This window comes from Sprattus sprattus (genome assembly GCF_963457725.1).
Source record: "Sprattus sprattus genome assembly, chromosome: 18".
Classification (NCBI taxonomy): Eukaryota; Metazoa; Chordata; class Actinopteri; order Clupeiformes; family Clupeidae; genus Sprattus; species Sprattus sprattus.
The window spans coordinates 21,471,007-21,488,871 of NC_137916.1; the positions used below are offsets into that span (position 1 = coordinate 21,471,007).

A 17,865-nucleotide genomic window follows, 5' to 3' on the forward strand; every position below is an offset into this window, starting at 1 on the left:
ATTTCGACTGTAGTATTGGATTAGTCAATGACTTCTGCACTTTAAAAAAAAAAAAAAAAAAAAAACCTTTAAATGTTTAAGGCGAAACGGCTTGTCGTATGTAGTAGTGCGCCTGCGCAGATGAGTAGACTGTAGTCTATTTGTCCGAGGAGATCCAACATTCATTTCCAGCTGGGTCCACGGGAGTAGGGAAGAGGCAGAATTAGAGAGGAAAGTGTCGGTGTTTTTCAGATCAAGTGGGATAAGTCGAAATCAGCAAAGGAAAAAAATAGGTTGTTTTTTATTCTGTTACAACTTTCCCCCCTTTATCATAAGGGATTCCTCGTCAGACCAAATAAGCTAGCTAGGTATCGTAAATGGAAAGCGCTAATATCTACTAGCTAACAGTTAGCCAAACAAGCTAACTGTTATCGCTAGTTACTGGTAGAGAAATCATGGCTAGAACGATATATTGGGTTAGCCTAGTTAGATAGCCAGCCAGTTTGCACGCCCTCCATATCAAATTAACGTTTCGTGTTTAGTTACATATTTAATTTAGCTATCATTGAGCACAAGTATTATATTTGTTAAATTATTAAGAACCGACAAGTTAACAGTTGCAAGCGAACACTTGTTTGCTAGCTATCTAGCTACTTACCGTCACAACTGTAACTTACCGTTATTTATTGCGAGCATCGTCAGCTGTCTGCAGTCCAAAACAGAGCTTAGACGAACGTAGTATTCATCCTAAAACCTTTTCCTGCGAGTTTGCAGACCAGACTAGCTTAATGCAGTCGTGTTCACGAGAAGATTTATCAAATTAATATTGACGGGGTGCAGACATACTCAACGTGAGGAAACGAGCCCACTGCCGCAGAAAAGGTAAGACCCGCAAGACGACCCTTGTCAGTACAATGAATGAAGACATATCCATGTGACACGAAACATACACTAAGTAATAGCTAATACTCATCCAGCAAATTAGCTGTTGTGTATGACTGTACTGTTATCCACATGTTAGTTTTTGACGCAATATGAAAAGAAACGCCAAAGCATTTCCTTATATTATTTATTGTTATCGTCAGTCGCGATCGTTGAGTAACATTAGTGTTACAAGTCGGATGGATGAAAGGTGTTGTTGATTGCAATAACGTTGATTACAATGAATCTCTCTTGTTTTAAAATAAAGCACTGACGTATTTGGTTTATTAAACAACAAAACATCCTAAGGACCTTAATCCTTTTCACACTGACTGTTTAATCTGGCTAATGTTAACCAGCAATAATTTGTCTTGCTTATGTATTTGCTCTCCTCAACGTCATAGCCAACAAAACAATGATGTTGCCCCATAGGCCGTAGCGTCAACACACTGAATTTTGGGTTTGATCGTCAAATCATGTTCACCTCACGATTAACAATCAATTTCTTCGATTTAGACCGTAGGGAGTAACAGTATGCCGCTTGATATGAGCGACTCTTATGTCTGTAATACCGGCTGATGTGCGAAATCGGCTAGCAGGCTAATAGGTACCTTTAGGCCAGACCAGATGTTTTTTTTTTTTATCCCCACCCCTTTCACCACTCTTTTTTTTTCACAGAACTGTGAACTGTGTTCCGACATGTGTCATTTGCAATATTTCTTGCCAGGTAGTTAGTCAATACCCAGTCTGAATGAAACCTAAAGGCTATCAAATATTATTGTAAATTCATTTTGTTACATAGTTCTGATCGCCTTGGGATATTTAACCCAATCATATAAATAGAAACATGTTCCATCTTGTTCTTATTAGCCTTCATTATTGGTTAGGATGAAACGCACATCCTTTGCTCACATGCGGAAAAAACACATTCCAAACGTTGGTATAGCAACTTGATTGGGAGAGCTCATGCGTCATAACTTATTAACAAGGCATCTGTGTCTCAGTAATATTATTATACATTGTAATGCTATTCAATTCAACAGCACTTTGAAAGGTTATGAAACTTGGACAGAAATCTTTCTTTCCAGCCATACATAGCCTACATATCAAAGACAACTGTCTGGACAGTGAGCGAGTCTCATTCAAAAAGAAGTGGGTAGACATAGGCCTTGGCCTCCCGCAGAACGCCCAGATCAGTACCCACAGCCAGCTGTGAGGTAGAAAAATTAACACTTTCTTTCACTTAGCCCTAAATATTTAATACTGTAGTGTTATTACTGTTATCAGACCCCTTTCTTCCCCAAATTGGTAAAATACGTGAAATGCTGCCTTAGCCTTAATTCATGAAAACATAATTAAAGCCTTAATTCAAGAAAACTCGGAATTCAGAACGTTGATATGATATTTCCCAGCTCCTACTTCAACGTGTGTAAGCCAAATCTAAACACAATAATGTGGTGATAACTCATCAATGAATTTTCCTTCTATCTGCTGGCTATCAACAATTATTGACAGCTTTTCTTTTTGTTCATTTCAAAACACTGCATCTTCATGCATCTTCTCACACATTTGAAAAGGTTTTTAACCTTTGGTATAGTCAAGGTCTCAGTTAGGGTCGTTGCCATATTGATAATGATGTCAATTGATTAAATGATGTGCCTCAACAAAGCTAGGGATTCTAAGAGTTCCGGGTTGGTAATTGAGTTCCGAGTGGTCTTGAACACGGCATTAAAGATGAAGCTTGACGTTATGTTAAATGTCATGCATTTGGTTCCACAACAACGAATTGTCATGGGCAAGGACACACTGGGGTGTCATTCTGCCATCTCTGTTTGTGTCAGAATAAACAAGACAAGGTGGCATAACGTGATTATTATGGGATCTCTGTCTAAAATGTCTTGCTGTAGTACACTCCTGAATCCTACTCATGTCACAAAAGGGAACCATATGGGTCTAGTTAAACCCTGTCCCTGTGCAGTGGGAAAGCACCATAACCTGGTTTCCTAACTACCTGATGGGTTCTTGTCTTCAGATGGGACCGCTGTGGAGGCGCGATGTGCCTCTGGAACGGGTAGGAAATGACTCACCAGTCGGGATGGCACCAGGGCCACCTGCGTCCGCCCTGGCTCCTGGGGGCCCCAATGTGTCCTGGGTGCCAGAGGCCCCGCTGGTCACTCCCGACAATCCCATCTTCCTCATGACGTCAGCAGCCCAGACAATATCAGGCTTCTTTGTGTGGACCGCCCTCCTGCTCACCTGCCACCAGGTAAGCACGTTAACACACGTTCACACACACACACACACACACACAGTAACTCTTGCATGCGTATCTGCCAGGTCAGTTATCTGAAATCTTTGGCTCAAGCTATGTATTGGATTATAAAGGCAACAAAAATGGAGATCGACTGTCTTAAGGGCCAATCGACTATCCTGAAGAGTCCTTCAGCGCTTCAATACTTCCTTTTATTACATGCTATGTGGTGAATGTGCTTCAAAGCAAACCTGTCAGATCCAGTGTTTTCCTGTACTTGGCAGGAGACCTAGCATGTGAAAGACTGTAAATGATGTCACAGGAAATCAGTGAATCTCATGATTCTACGGCAACTGATTTAACCTTGTGTCTGTTTCCGCTCAATGGGGAAGTTGCCGATCATGCTGGTGATTATGTTTTCTTCAGTCGAGACTGACCCTGCTTGTCTCACTACATAAGGGTTGAGGACGAACCGTTGCTCTGGCAACAGGTGCGCTTGCTTTGCGATGACATCAGAGAGCAGAGAGGTGCTGCCTAGCAACAGTGCTCTGCTGCACATTGCTGTCCATGTGCTGATCGTTTGTTTCCATGAAGGTGTGTGTGTGTGTGTGTGTGTGTGTGTGTGTGTGTGTGTGTTTGTATGTTGACTACGAAATGTGATAGGTGGGCCATTGTTTGGATCTGAAGGAAAGGGATGCCCTAGACAAAAGGTGCTGATGACAAAAGGCTCCTCTCACGATTAAGATATCTGTCAACAGGTCCAATAAGAACCCTGTTTAACACGCAACCTCAACCCCCCCACCCCCAGACCCCTCAGCCAGCACTCAAACACGACCCGCACACACACACACACACACACACACACACACACACACAGACGTCAGCTCAGCAAACACATCAACAGCGCACCTGGCCCACACAACAGCAGACCATACTACACACCCACACACACCTCCTGTTGTTGAGTCTGAGCACAGGATGTGGGCTGAGAGGCAGGCGCCGTGTGCTTGTGTGAGAGCAAGCAAACACCCACAGATTGATTTCACAGATTAGCTCCGATTCATCAAGGCCGCCAGTGGTCACTGCCATGCCGATTACGTATCACGCGGCTTTTGGGGTGGGGGAACAAAATATTATCCTGCCGAGTTGGAAAGGGAGGCAGACATAGAGCTGGTTTGTCACCTGAGACAGAGCTGGTGTTGTGAAGCGCTCTTGCCCCATTCAGAGGCACTCTAGCACAAGCCTTCTTTTCCTGCAATGTAGCAGGACACCTGCAGAGGTGTGTAGTAAGGCGCTACGTTTACTCCATTACATGTACTTAAGTATTATTGTTTTTCAATACATTTGTACTTACAGGAGTACATTTAATGCAGAATACTTTTTTTGTCTTACTGAAGTACATTTATGTTTTAAGAAATTGACTTCTACTCCATTACATTAGGTTACATGTGTCTTGTTACTTTTATTTTACATTATTTGTATTCACACAAACAACTTCTAGCCTACATGTTGACTGCTTTGGCTACATAAACGTACCTAGATGCCACACTGGCCTGTGGTTTATACGTCAACAGCGCAGCTGTATTCAACCAGGGCACTTGACATTCAAAATCTATGGAAGTCAATTCCAAAATGTTAATCGGTGGAAAAATGGGCTGCATAGGGATGTGCACATTGTAGTGCTGGATCAAGCATGACAAGAAACATCCAAGTTTAACTAGCTAATCTTGCTGAAGATCTTGAAGATGGCTCAATGTTAAAAGCCTAGTCTATGGGGCAAATAGCTCATGCTAGCCAACATTTAAGTTTAGGAGTGTGTGGTTTCTTCTTAGACTGATTAACACATAGGCGTACCGTCTGTTGAACCGCTGTTGAAAGGCATCTGATCTGTCATTCCTCAAAGTAAAGCATGACTTGGAGTACTCCTAAACTCACAAAGACACAGCGCCATTTTGTTGAGTGAAATATTAAATGGACATTCTTTTGTAGTAACCTATTGTAACCCTTTGTATGGGTTAATATTAAGAGGACTCGTAACTCACTAAGACCAACTCCCAAACAAGTGGAAAACAGCAGTTTCTATCATTTCATGTTTCAATGTTTTTGACTGCAGATGCATAATTACTGAATAGATACCTTCTCAATCACAAGGGAATAATTATAACGCATGAAAGGAATGCAATACATCACTGACCAATCGAAACTACCCACTCAGTGCTAAATTGAATGTTATTATACAAATAAACTAGCTCCTGTCAACATAAACGTGTCAACAGATGCATTTTGAAAACTGTGTGAAGATGCTGGTCCTGTGCTGTGGGCATCGTATTTCATTATTATTTCATTTGAAGCTTTTGTCAAATATTTATTTATCGTTCTTTCCGGTAGACTGTAAAGTGCATGCATACTCGCCAATACATACCTGTTACTCCTCAACGACCACAGACGTGAGTCTTTGAGTCGTAAGCCTTCCTCTTGGCTCAGGAGCTTTCGCTTTTCCTTAATGAAAGAAGGTATCCGCAGCTTTGTGAATTGGATTTACGAGAAAGCGTTTAAGTTTGACTAAGAGTACTCATAGTTATAAGATGAAATGCTTTGTGAATATGGGCCCTGATATCTATTTCTGACTAATTTCTGGTGATTATTGTGTGTGTGTGTGTGTGTGTGTGTGTGTGTGTGTGTGTGTGTGTGTGTGTGTGCGCCTGTCAGATCTACATGCACCTGCGCTACTACAGCTCGCCCAACGAGCAGCGGCACATTGTGCGCATCCTCTTCATCGTGCCCATCTATGCCTTCGACTCGTGGCTCAGCCTGCTATTCTTCACCAACGAGGAGTACTACGTCTACTTCGACACAGTCCGCGACTGCTACGAGGGTGAGTGCACCTTCCTGCTGGGGTGGGGGGTGTGGTGGGGTTGGATTGGGGTCGAGAGCAGTAGCACTGGGGGGAGTTCAGAGACCCCAATCTCCAAGCCTTGCTTGCTTGCTTGATTGATTGATTGATTAATTGCTTGCTTGTTTGTTTGTTTGTTTGTTCCACAATACTCCACATTGATATTAACCAGAAATGTCCCAGAATGGTACCACCTACACTGTTACCTTGAAACAGAGTAGCAGACCATTGTTTTGTCACTTAGCCATAGGTAGAGCATATTAGTCTCACAGTACACACGCAAACTATATGCTGCTCTCCTGCTGTAAGCACAACACATCCACTCCCACCTACTAACTCCACAACTGCGTGCATGGGTGAGCCATTGTGTGTGTCTGTGTGTGTGTGTGTGTGTCTGTGTGTGTGTGTGTGTGGGTGTGTTTGTGTGTGTGTGGGAATGTACACGGCCCCTGTAACAGATGGCCCTCCGTCTCTGTCTCCCTTTACGAGGACGGCCATCTTTGTTCTCTTGTTTTGTTTCCAAGGCCTGCTGGGATAGCTGGGGAGGGCAAGCGCGTTGCCTAGCAACCACGTGCAAACGGACAAGTGTCAGCAATTTGAGGGGTTCATCAGGCATTCGTTTTTTATGTGGAAAAAACAAACAACCAAACAAAAACAAAAAACGGCAGATGGGTCCTCTGTTCTGTAGTCCCCTACAAGTTCCCATAGCAATATCAGCACTGGTTTGCCACCTCTAGGACAGAAAGGAATCGCAATCTCAGGCATTCCATCACCAATGCCAGCAGGTGGCTAACTCTGAAGCCTGAAGCCAGCTTGAGTCCTGCTGTTGTTTTTGGGGCATTTTGTGGTTGAAGCTGAGGGCACTTGGCACTCCTGTCCTCTGTGTTCCGCCCTGCCCCGGACCAGCCTCCTTTGTGTTGGTGGTAGAAGTGAACCTCATGACCACTTGCCTCCCTTCCCCCACTCCCTTCTGTTCCCCCTGTCACTCACTCGTGATCAACTTGCACGGCCTCAAAGCCAAGTTGACTGCCCGTTTTAAGCACTGTGGCATCACAAGCCACAGGCCCCCTTTTTCAATATAGCCACCATAGGCATGCTGTCTTTGTTGGTGGAACACTGACAGAATGGAGCTGTGCTACGTGTGTGTGTTCTCACTCTTTTCTCTCCTCTCTCTCTCTCCTCCCCCTCTGTTGCTCTGTCTCTCTGACATTCTTTCTTTCTCTCTCAAAGACAGAATGAGGCGAGCTTTATGAGCTCTAGTTGTCTTGTTAGTGTGTTTGTGTGTCTCTGTGTGTGCGCCCTGAGAAGTCTTTTACAAAAGGCACATCAAAGGCTGCAGAAAGAGGCCTGGGTGTGTTCATGTTAAAGGCCAGTCTTTATGCCCGCAGGTCTTATTCAGGTTGAAGCACCAGGGGCCCATAAAGTACCCCCCCTATAATTTAACCATCACTTCACACCTGGAAAGCCTAGTCAGACAGTCAACCCCCTGAAAGTGACCTGGGCCATTAAGGCCTCTTAACAGCACCTCTCTGTTGCTTATCACCACACTGTCCCGTAACAAACTCTCTGTCATGAATGCCGACCCTGATTTCCTGGTGCTGCATAAAGCATTGGATGTTGAACACGAGAGCTTTACTCAGACGTGGGCAGAAGAAAGTAATGAAACAAATCCAAGAGAGGGAGAGTACATTTAAAAAAAAACATGTTGTCAGTGCTGGCCACTGGACAGCACAGATGTGCAAAGTGACCCAGACAGTGGTGAAACGGAGAGGCACAATCTTGCGCATGAGCAGCGCTGAAGAGTATTAGACCTGGCAGTGTTGATCCTGTCAAGACTGGATATCGCTTAACCGCCCCAGGGCCATAGCAGACAATGACCCCGCTGTGCGTGACTGGACTCTGTAAAGTGCACAGAAGCAGTTGAGCCATAACAAGATTAATCTCATGTGAGGTAAAAGAGACAAGGACGGAGAGAGAGGAGAAGAGGCCACTGTCTGTTGAAGCTTTATGTCTGGCCAAGTTCCTACAGACAGTTATTTCATTCATTAATTAATTAATTTACTTACTTACTTACTTACTTTTTTCTGCAGCATTTGTGATCTACAACTTCCTTAGCCTGTGCTATGAGTACCTTGGAGGGGAGAGTGCTATCATGGCGGAAATCAGAGGGAAACCAATTGAGTAAGTAAAGCGGCTTTTCCGTTCCTGTCCTTCTTCTTTTCTCTCTGTCTCTCTCTCTCTCTCACACACACACACCCTATCCCTTGCATCTGTGCTGCAATTATGTACTTTTATAATAAACATTGTGATGAGGCAATTCACTTTAACCTTTCCTATCAAAGCCTACTTTGGTGTTGCAGCTCATGTTTGTAAGAGAGGCCCTGTGTGTCTTCCTTCCCTTCTCCAGGTCCAGCTGTGTTTACGGAACATGCTGCCTTTGGGGAAGAACATATTCTATTGGGTTCCTCCGATTCTGTAAACAGGTATGAACTATACTACTGCTGAATGATGTTATTAGGACACACCATGCTTGTAGGAATGTTTTCCAATCACTGATGCCTGTCTTCTCTGTTTCTGCCCTCAGGCGACGCTGCAGTTCTGTGTGGTGAAGCCTCTCATGGCCATGGTTACGGTCATCCTGCAGGCCTTTGGGAAGTACAGGGACGGCGACTTTAAGTAGGCATCCATCTCACCTCTGCTCTCACTTCGGTCCAAATGAAATAGTCCTCTGAAACCAGCCCAAATATGTTTGTGTGAAAGAGAAAGGTGGTGCAGAAAACTCCGATTTCACACAGATTTGTCTTGAGTGGTTAATTTGGCAGTACGTCTTGCATCATTGTTATTTAAATGAAAAATTAAGAAAAATGTGTTGTGCAGAAAAATCTATTTAAAAGCACAGCAAGCAGAGGGTGTGTCGAGCAGGATATTGAGCTTCAAGTGGAGTGCAAAAAACTGGCATGTCTAATTTCACTATGAAGGTGCCCCACCTGTGGCACAAATTCACCTCTTTGCTGATTTCAGTCTTGATTGTAATCATGGTACTGTAAGTCATACACTCACTGTAATGTCACTTTCTTATCATACACTTGAGACCATGTCCATACGTCTCAGTATTAGATATGGAAGAATGAATGAAGCAGTCTGTCTGCCAGGACTGAATGAAGTTCCCTTATCAGTGTTCAGTTATGGTAAATGCCATCTCAATAAGAGCAAAGTATTCTGAAGCTCCCTTTCTCCTGTCTACAGTGTGGCCAGTGGCTACCTCTACGTGACCATCGTCTACAACATCTCCGTCAGCCTGTCCCTCTACGCCCTTTTCCTCTTCTACTTCGCCACCCGCGACCTGCTCGTCCCCTACAGCCCCATGCTCAAGTTCTTCATGGTCAAGTCCGTCATCTTCCTCTCCTTCTGGCAAGGTAAGACTCCCTTCATTGTCTTCCGACTCTTTGGCGCTCTTACGGTTGTGTGAAGGATGTGTGAAGACACTAATGTACCATTCATGTTTAGCTTGACTGTAAACTGATAGTGTCCACTGGTAAACAGTACAACCATAAAGACGGCATAAACTTGTTCACAACTGAGCAGACACTTAAGGGAACCAGGTGGCCTGGGCGCTTACAAGGAGAGCTTCAGTAACAGCTCAACCCCAACCTTCCCTCACTCATTAGGCATGCTACTGGCCATCCTGGAGAAGTGTGGCGCCATCCCGCAGATCCACGCCCCGGACGTATCGGTGGGGGAGGGCACGGTGGCAGCTGGCTACCAGAACTTCATCATCTGCATTGAGATGTTCTTTGCCGCGCTCGCCCTGCGTCACGCCTTCACCTACAAGGTCTACATGGACAAGAGGCTGGACTCTCATGGTGAGCAAGCGCAGGCAAAACAGACCACTCTGACGAGGACACATACATGGTGGTCTAGATGGTGCTGTTGAAGGCTGGTTATTTACTGGTTAGAGGAATGTGTCTATATTTACATGCCACATCTTCAATTCTTGAGTATGAATGGTTTCTGTTCCCAGCAGTTACTCTTGTTTCTCTCACTGATTTGTCCTTTCTCTTCTTCTCTTCTCCACTTCCCACCCTCCCTCCATATTTTCTTATATTCCTCATCATGTTGTGACCCTCCTCCCTTCTTTTTTTAATTGCTATAACTCTCCCTCCATTCTTCTAATGTGCTCCTTTGTTCCTGTTTTGTCAATCCTGGTTGTACATTTCCAACGGAAACCCTTTTCCTGTTATTCCTTTTTTCCAAAACATCATTACATTTTTACTTTTGTGGATATCCCCCCCCCCCCCCCCTCCCCCTTTATTATTCTCCCTGACTCCCTCATTCTCTCTACGCTGCACTCTAAGGCCCAGTTCCTAACTATGGACAGTACGGTAGGTTGAATTTCTAACCAAGGGTACTCGGTGCACCATTTTTGCTTGAGGCTTCTTTTGTTTTGAACGAATTTGTTATATTTTAATTTCAGTTTTCCATTCTGAATCACATACCGTAAGCTCTCCGAGTTTCTTAGTTGTTTCGGTATCTCATTATTTCATTGCCACTGTATAGAAAATTTCACTTTACATAATTTAGTTTCATTTTTGTTAAGGGGTCCAAGCAGCTAAGCTCCGCAGGGGCCCTATTGTGTTGGTTTAGATTTTTCTTATTTTTCTCCCATGATATGCAAGCGACACGGGAGGCAAACCTGTGTCGCTTGTTGCTTATAGGCGTTCCTAGCTTGTTGTTTCTAGGTTACAAGATTAAGAAATCAAGTATGCTAGACACAATTGCTACTTTGAAAAGCATCTGACCGCTGGCAAGCTTTTTTCTCTGAGGGTAGCTAGCTTGCTAACATACTAACGATAGATAATTGGTTGGAAGACAACGCACAGATCATGTTAGACATATTTTTTGGTTACAATAACCAAAGATTGTACAGTGTCTGTTTCTCTGTAACCTTTAAAACATCTAGACTCAAAACAGCGAAACCAGTTACATTTCTATACAAACATCTCGTATGCTAACACTTGGCTAAATTTGCTCACTTCTAAAAGTCTACTTGGCTGGCTCGACAAAATGACCGCCAAAAGTCAATCAAATTCCAGCAGGCAATATAAATGCCTGTGTCTTGAAAAATTCTGCCTGGACCCCGATGATCACCATCTGGTTATATTTATATTTATATTTATATTTAGTTGATTTTCAGTTTTGGTTATTGTGTGGTCACTTATGGACGCTTGCAACTTGTTCCTTGGTTCGTTTTTGAAAATTTGTATTCATATTCCATCACAGTTTGACATTGTCAGTCTACTGCAACTCACAACATCATCTGCTGTATTCCACCCACCCTAGCTGAAAAACGTTGTCTTCCCTTCTATCCTTCCCATCTGATAGGCCGCTGCGCCCCTATGAAGAGCATCTCCAGCAGCCTGAAGGAGACCATGAATCCCGGGGACATGGTGCAGGACGCCATCCACAACTTCTCACCGGCCTACCAGCAGTACACGCAGCAGTCCACGCTGGAGCAGAGCGGGAGTCAGCCCGTCTCCCGATCCCACAGCATGTGCAGCACACGCGGGGACAACGAGAAGACCCTGCTGCTCAGCTCCGACGACGAGTTCTGAGAACGGAGGCAAAGAGAGCAGGAGGGAGAGAAGGGTAGGAAGGAAGGGAAGGGTGAAAGAAAAGAGGGAGCTAGGAGAAGAAGTAGAAGAACGATTGGGTCACTCATAAGGGGCCGTGTTCTCTAGAGGTCCTCAGAGGGACTCACAAGGACATTGTGCCATGGTTGCGAGGGAAGCGACTTGGCAAACGCACATGTACACACTCACACTCACAGACTGACAACCATGCACACTTCTATACACACTTCTATACACTTTAAAGGGTAACAAACTAACACAGAGCTATGATTGGGATGCAAGCCATGTTTCAATCCTCAAATAGAGACACTACTGCTGGAGGGCAGTCACTGATGGCACACAGTGCATTGGTGGGAAAAGTTATGCTGCTGTAATGCCTTATTACACTCCAATACACACTGTTTCACATACACATAAGCCCTGTTGAATACACAGACTTCACTATTCATTAAAAAAATATTATTAGTACACACAAGTCTACAATCCCTTATCATTGGTTGTGCATACAGGCATTACCAAGCACTTAATTTGTCTTAATCCAGCAAGTAGTTACTCTGTACATAGGAAATTGCAAATGGCATTGTAGAGCTGCAACATGGTATTACATGGCTTTGAACCTCATAGACCCCCAATTACATAGGCTCAAATACACATTGATCTTGTGTATCGTACTGCATTATAGGATCATACTTATATTAAGTAATCAAAAGACTACTGGCTGGAGAAACACTAAAACAATAGTCTGTATAGTCAGCTTCACACAGTTGTACATTTGCCAGACTTACCCACACATGGATACCCAGGCACTTTTCATTCTTCTAACAATTCAGGGTTTAAAAAAAAAAAAAAAAATATGTAGAAATGATGGCCAAAATGTGTGCACTTTGCCACCCTACACTGCTTATCAAATGTATTCAGTTATGAACTCCATATGAGCTAATCTATTGTATTTTGTTTTGTTTTTGATGTTGTTTTTATTTACTATCATCAGAAGTGACCTCTCACCTGGTGGGCCTCACATAAGACATGTTGCCAAATACGGAGACCCTGTGTTCCCAACAGGGAGCTTCTGGTTTGATACTTTTGTTAGGGGAACAGTTACAGTCTCCCTGGGGGACCCCATAATCTGAGCTATGGACCTCGTAATTTATGAAGTGACATTTTAAAGGTGTTTTGATTGTTGCCGATGTTTGACTTTTTAAAGGTACACCCTTTGTCAGTAGTGTCATGTTTTGAAAATTGAGGGATGTACTTTTTTTAAATCATCTGTCCTCTTTAGGTTCTCTTGCAAAAACAAACAAAAAAAAACGAGTGAGTGGTGTTGTGCACTCTCATATTTGAGGGACTGAGGGAGGAGGAGGGGAGGGGGTGTGTGTGTTGACATCCTGGAATGTTATTAATAATGTTGTTGTTCTTATATCTGGAGAACAGCTGGGCACGAGCGCTTTGGTGTGGGCGCTTCACGGCGTCCCACAGGGAGATTACAGATTAAGAGAAGCAGAGCTTTCAGCGGAGCAGACGGGATTATAAATCCCGTAATTGGGGCATTATGCATGGGCGCGTTATGAAGGCAAGCATTTGTGGTCACTACCAGTGCGTGGGGGCTATGTAGGTTATGCTGTGCTGGTGTGGGCACTCAAGTAGGCTATATACAAGCGAGAACTCCATAGATAAGGCTTTAAGGTCACTAGATGCAGTAGACCAGAGGTTGTTTTCACTGAAATGCTTTGCAGTTCAGAGATGTGCTATAAAAATAGGTCATAATTAGAATGGAAGTGGACCATATTTCACATTTCCCTCAGCACGTTTACAGCTGAGATCATGTAAATCGATTTACTTTTTAGCCCCTTGGTTTACATCCTGAACATTGGAGGAACTACAGGAACTTGTGGGCCTGGACAGTCATCTCAGTCATTGTTCCGTACATTTTGTTATCACGGTTCAGATGCCAACGTGTGTGCTGTATGAAATGGGGAAGATTTATACGTTGTAAAATGGTGGTTATATTGAGATGAGATTATGACGATCTAATTGAAGGTATAACTACCCCACCATTTAAAAAAATAAAAAGTTTAGTTGGACCGTTTCTCTCCTAAGGCTACCACGTTTTCAGTTTATAATCAACTGAGATGAGTTGATTCCAAGTCTGGATGTGTTTTTGAATGTAGTGATCTGTGTAGGATTTGATTGACCTTGTTTGGCTTGAAAAGTTATTGGTGTATACGTCTGTTTATCAGGAAACCTGTTTACCAGTTTAACTCCGTGGACGGGTGAATTCACTCAGTCTGTTCATGATGAAGTTGAGACTTAAAGGACTGTCCTGCCTGTAATTGAGAACGCTGATACCTTTGCAATGCAGCTCTTTTGTTATTGCTGTACCTGTCCCTAATAGTATCTAGATGAACCAGTCAGGTGTATTTTATTAAAAGGAAAGAATATATTATTGAACAGCTAGGATATTGTACATAATACTACAAAACCGTTGTAATGATTATAATTAAAAGCTCAGAAAACTCAGATAGTTTGGTACTGTCATTGATCCTTATTTGCCTTTTTCTCCTTTTAATATTGTTGTATTAATGCTTTAAATATTCTGCATCTATTTTTGTCTTTGTGTGTTACCAACATTCAAAAAAATATAGACAAAACGAAACCATGTCGTCTTTTTTTCCTTTCTGTGAGCTAGAATTGAGGTACAATGTTGAATATCATCATAATCTTCACTGCTGCTGCTGGGCTGTTGTTGAGATTTATTAAAGTGTTGGATTTTAAATGTTCATCCTATGGGAGCGCTGTCACGCTTCAGCTGTGAGTGAATGCAGTAGTTACTGTACACAAGGTTAGTATACACCCAACGCATGTTAAGTGAAAAGGACCGTCGTGTAATGACATACTCCGAACAGCAGAGGTCGGTAATGTAATTTAGTACACAAAAAGCAGTTTGTCGCTAAATCTGAAAGTGTAGAGCAACATTTCTTATGTAAAAAATATTGTATCCAACATCTAGCTACCGTATCATCATGGTTTACCCTAGTGGTCAACGTTTACGTTAGTTTATAGCAAGAACCTTAAAGGAGACTGCATTGGTAAATTACCGAAGAACGGGGATATGCCTTCGTGCAGTGCTTATAATTGCAAGAATCGTTCGGGAGTTTCGTTTCACAGGTAGTATTAGCGATGAACTAACATGTTAACTTAGATCAATGTTAAATGGTGATCAGTCTGCTAGTTTATAAACTTTGTTAAAATTTGTTAAAAGAGACGTTAATTAAACATGGAAGTAACGGACTGTAGTTGTCATAACTTGCCAGTGCAAATTAAAGCAGGTTTTGCTAGTCTGCGTTTGCAGCTGATGCTCATTGACTTCTTCACGTGTCCACAGATTCCCCATTAAAGATACCCAAAGACTGAAAGAGTGGACCCGGCAAACCAGATGGAAGAACTGGACTCCAAAGTCATCCTCTTATTTGTGTTCCGATCATTTTGAGAGACATTTTTTTGTCAGGTCAGGGCATGGTTATCGATTACGTGATACAGCTCTGCCCACGATTTTTAATTTTCCTGATAACCTTTGCAAAAAGGTAAGTGTATAGGCTAATAAAGCATATTTATAGAGCGGTTTGAAAGTAATTTGTGCGGGAAAAAAAAAAAATGATTGAATGATTTTGATTGTGTTGTTTCAGAAACCAGATGGTCGACAGCGAAAGAGAATAACTTTAGTAAGTGATACTTTAATGAGGATGAAATGTACCAATTTGTTTTTTGTACACGGGACTCCGCTTCGAATTTGGCCACCATAAGCATTCATGTTTTATTGTAGCCTATAATTATAAATGATTGTTTCAGTACAGCATGCACTTGCAAATGTGGTGGAGATAAACTTGAATTCATCTAAACCTGGCACAAGCAAATTTGGTTTATGTACTACTTTCATTCTGTAGTTCTCCGACACACATGAGTCACAAAGCACAAAAGAGGCGATTGCTTTAGAGACCAATAGACGAAGCTGTCAGGTGTCAAAAGGGTAAGTGTTTTTTTTTTTCATATGTTAAAAAAAAATCTCTGTCTCTAGGTGTTCAATATTAAACATTTACATTTTTAAAGTTATGTCCTTGACCGGATATTAAATGTACTTTCATATTTCGTTTTTTTTTAACAATGACATTTGTAATTAACATGTTATGTCATTTATATGAACAAGTTACATATTTTATTATGTGTGCTTGCAGCCAGCAATCAGATAATGCCCGAGGCGGTCAGTTGGAGAGTATTTACTGGAGTAAACTTACATGGCATCCAAGTACTTTCCATGATGATTACTGTGTACGGTACCACAGGTAGATGCCACTTTCACAAAAAATCTAGTAATTTCAAATGTGATTGTACCCAAGAGTAAACCTGGTCTCATCTTGTATTGTTGATGGACAGAGCATTCAGTGGGCAAAGGACGATGGACAGAATGGAGACAACGTAAGTGATACCTAAAGGTTGTAGATACAGTATGTGTGTGTGTGTGTGTGTGTGTGTGTGTGTTTTTTTTTTTTTTTTGAGGAAAATGTTGTCAGTTGAACATAGAATTGCTGTGTGCGGTGCATTTCAATCATCTGTGAAAATGCAATATTCTAGGTTTGTTGTGGTGGAACCTGCCTGCTGGGATGCACTATAGAGCCTCTTGTGTATTAGCTTGTTTCCCCACTAATTAAATGTTGCTTTCAAAACATTCCAAAAATTATTCAACAGATATGCCTATGTGATCAAGTAGGAACTTTAGGGGGGGGCACTGTGGCGCAAGCAGTAGCCCCGACCACATAAGAGCTTGAAGCCCATGGAGGACACAGGTTCGATTCCGGCCTGATGTAATTTGTCCTGTCAACTCCCTCTCATTTCCTGTCCCACTCTTCACTGCTCTATCGATTAAAGGCACAAAAGCCCAAAATTAAATCTTAATAAAAAAAAATTAGGAACTGTAGAAGCCTAGGGGAGAGTAAAATGTTTGTGCTGGATCACTGTAGTCTCTGGCAGCATCTGGGGTAAAGGTACATGGGTCTACAATCACACGAAAATTGTTGGTTTTGATCGTGACAAAATAATTCTATCTCTGACTCATCTGTTTAAAGAAGGGACTTCCAGAAGGCCTTTGGTTTATCCAAGTGCTCTCGGGCAAAGTTGAAACGGGCAGTTTTGTTCTTTCTTGAGAGCAGAGGCTTCATTCTAGCAACCCGATCATGAATGTCATGTCTATTCAATTTTCGTCTGATTGTAGACCCATGTACATTTACCCCAGATGCTGCCAGAGAGGTCTGAAACTCTTTAGAGGTGATGTGTGGGTTGACTTTTACCTGATTTATTCTTCTTCTGGTGCTTCTTGGTGATGGTCTTGATGGGCGTCCACTTCTAGGCAGAGAAGCGGTCATGTTGAATGCCCTCCATTTCTAAATGATTTGTCTTGGATGGATGGATGGAGCTGGAATCTTTTGGAGATGGTATTATAGCTTTCCCAAGACTGATGGGCTGTCAGAACCTTCTTCCTGAAGTTCTCGGATATCTCGTTTCCTCTCGGCATTGTTGATCTGTGTGGGTACACCTTGGCACTACAGTAGTTTGGTTGGTTTCCTCTCTCTTATAATCTGTGTTGCCCAAACCTTTCCCTAAGGATGTCTCAGATGATCGGTTTGCTTAATTGACTAATTAAGCACCCAAATAAGTTTCACTGACTCTGTTACCTGCTTGACTTTACCAATTCAGCTAGGGGGTTCACTTACTTTTGAAATGGACTAATTCCATGTTTCATGTAGTCTTTTGGCTACTCAAACAATTCCCTCTAAAAAAAGTACATGCAAATGATAAACATAAACCTGACATTCCTTCTATGGAAAATTGGTGATGAAAAAAATGAAAAATCATGGTAAAACAACAGAAAACTCCTAAGTGGTCAAGGGGTTCACATACTTTCAAGTGGCACTGTAGATGGGTCGAGGTCTATCCCATGAAAACATGCAACAGTGAGGAGATTGCCCAGAACGTCTACGACCTGGTCTCTCGCATAGGTTATCCCTATGGTTTCCTCTCCAGGATTAGCCCAAGATGCCTTAAAGAGGTAAATCATTTCATTGCCTTATTCCAGCTCTGATGGATTTTTGAAACTATAGTCAAACAAAAGCCGTTATGAACACTGAAGCAGTTGACCACAA

At 42.5% G+C, this 17,865-nt stretch overlaps 1 protein-coding gene across 1 annotated transcript; it reads left to right on the forward strand.

The window, feature by feature from the left end:
- Positions 1–242: 242 nt before the first annotated feature.
- LOC308378887 (transmembrane protein 184B-like) lies at positions 243–11,656 on the forward strand (the record flags this gene model as incomplete). Its single annotated transcript, XM_080855896.1, has 9 exons — positions 243–861; positions 2,933–3,166; positions 5,861–6,026; positions 8,135–8,225; positions 8,452–8,527; positions 8,629–8,720; positions 9,291–9,460; positions 9,713–9,907; positions 11,427–11,656. Exons 2-9 carry the CDS (start codon positions 2,933–2,935, stop codon positions 11,654–11,656), a joined length of 1,254 nt encoding a protein of 417 aa, XP_080712022.1. The 5' UTR covers positions 243–861.
- Positions 11,657–17,865: the final 6,209 nt, after the last annotated feature.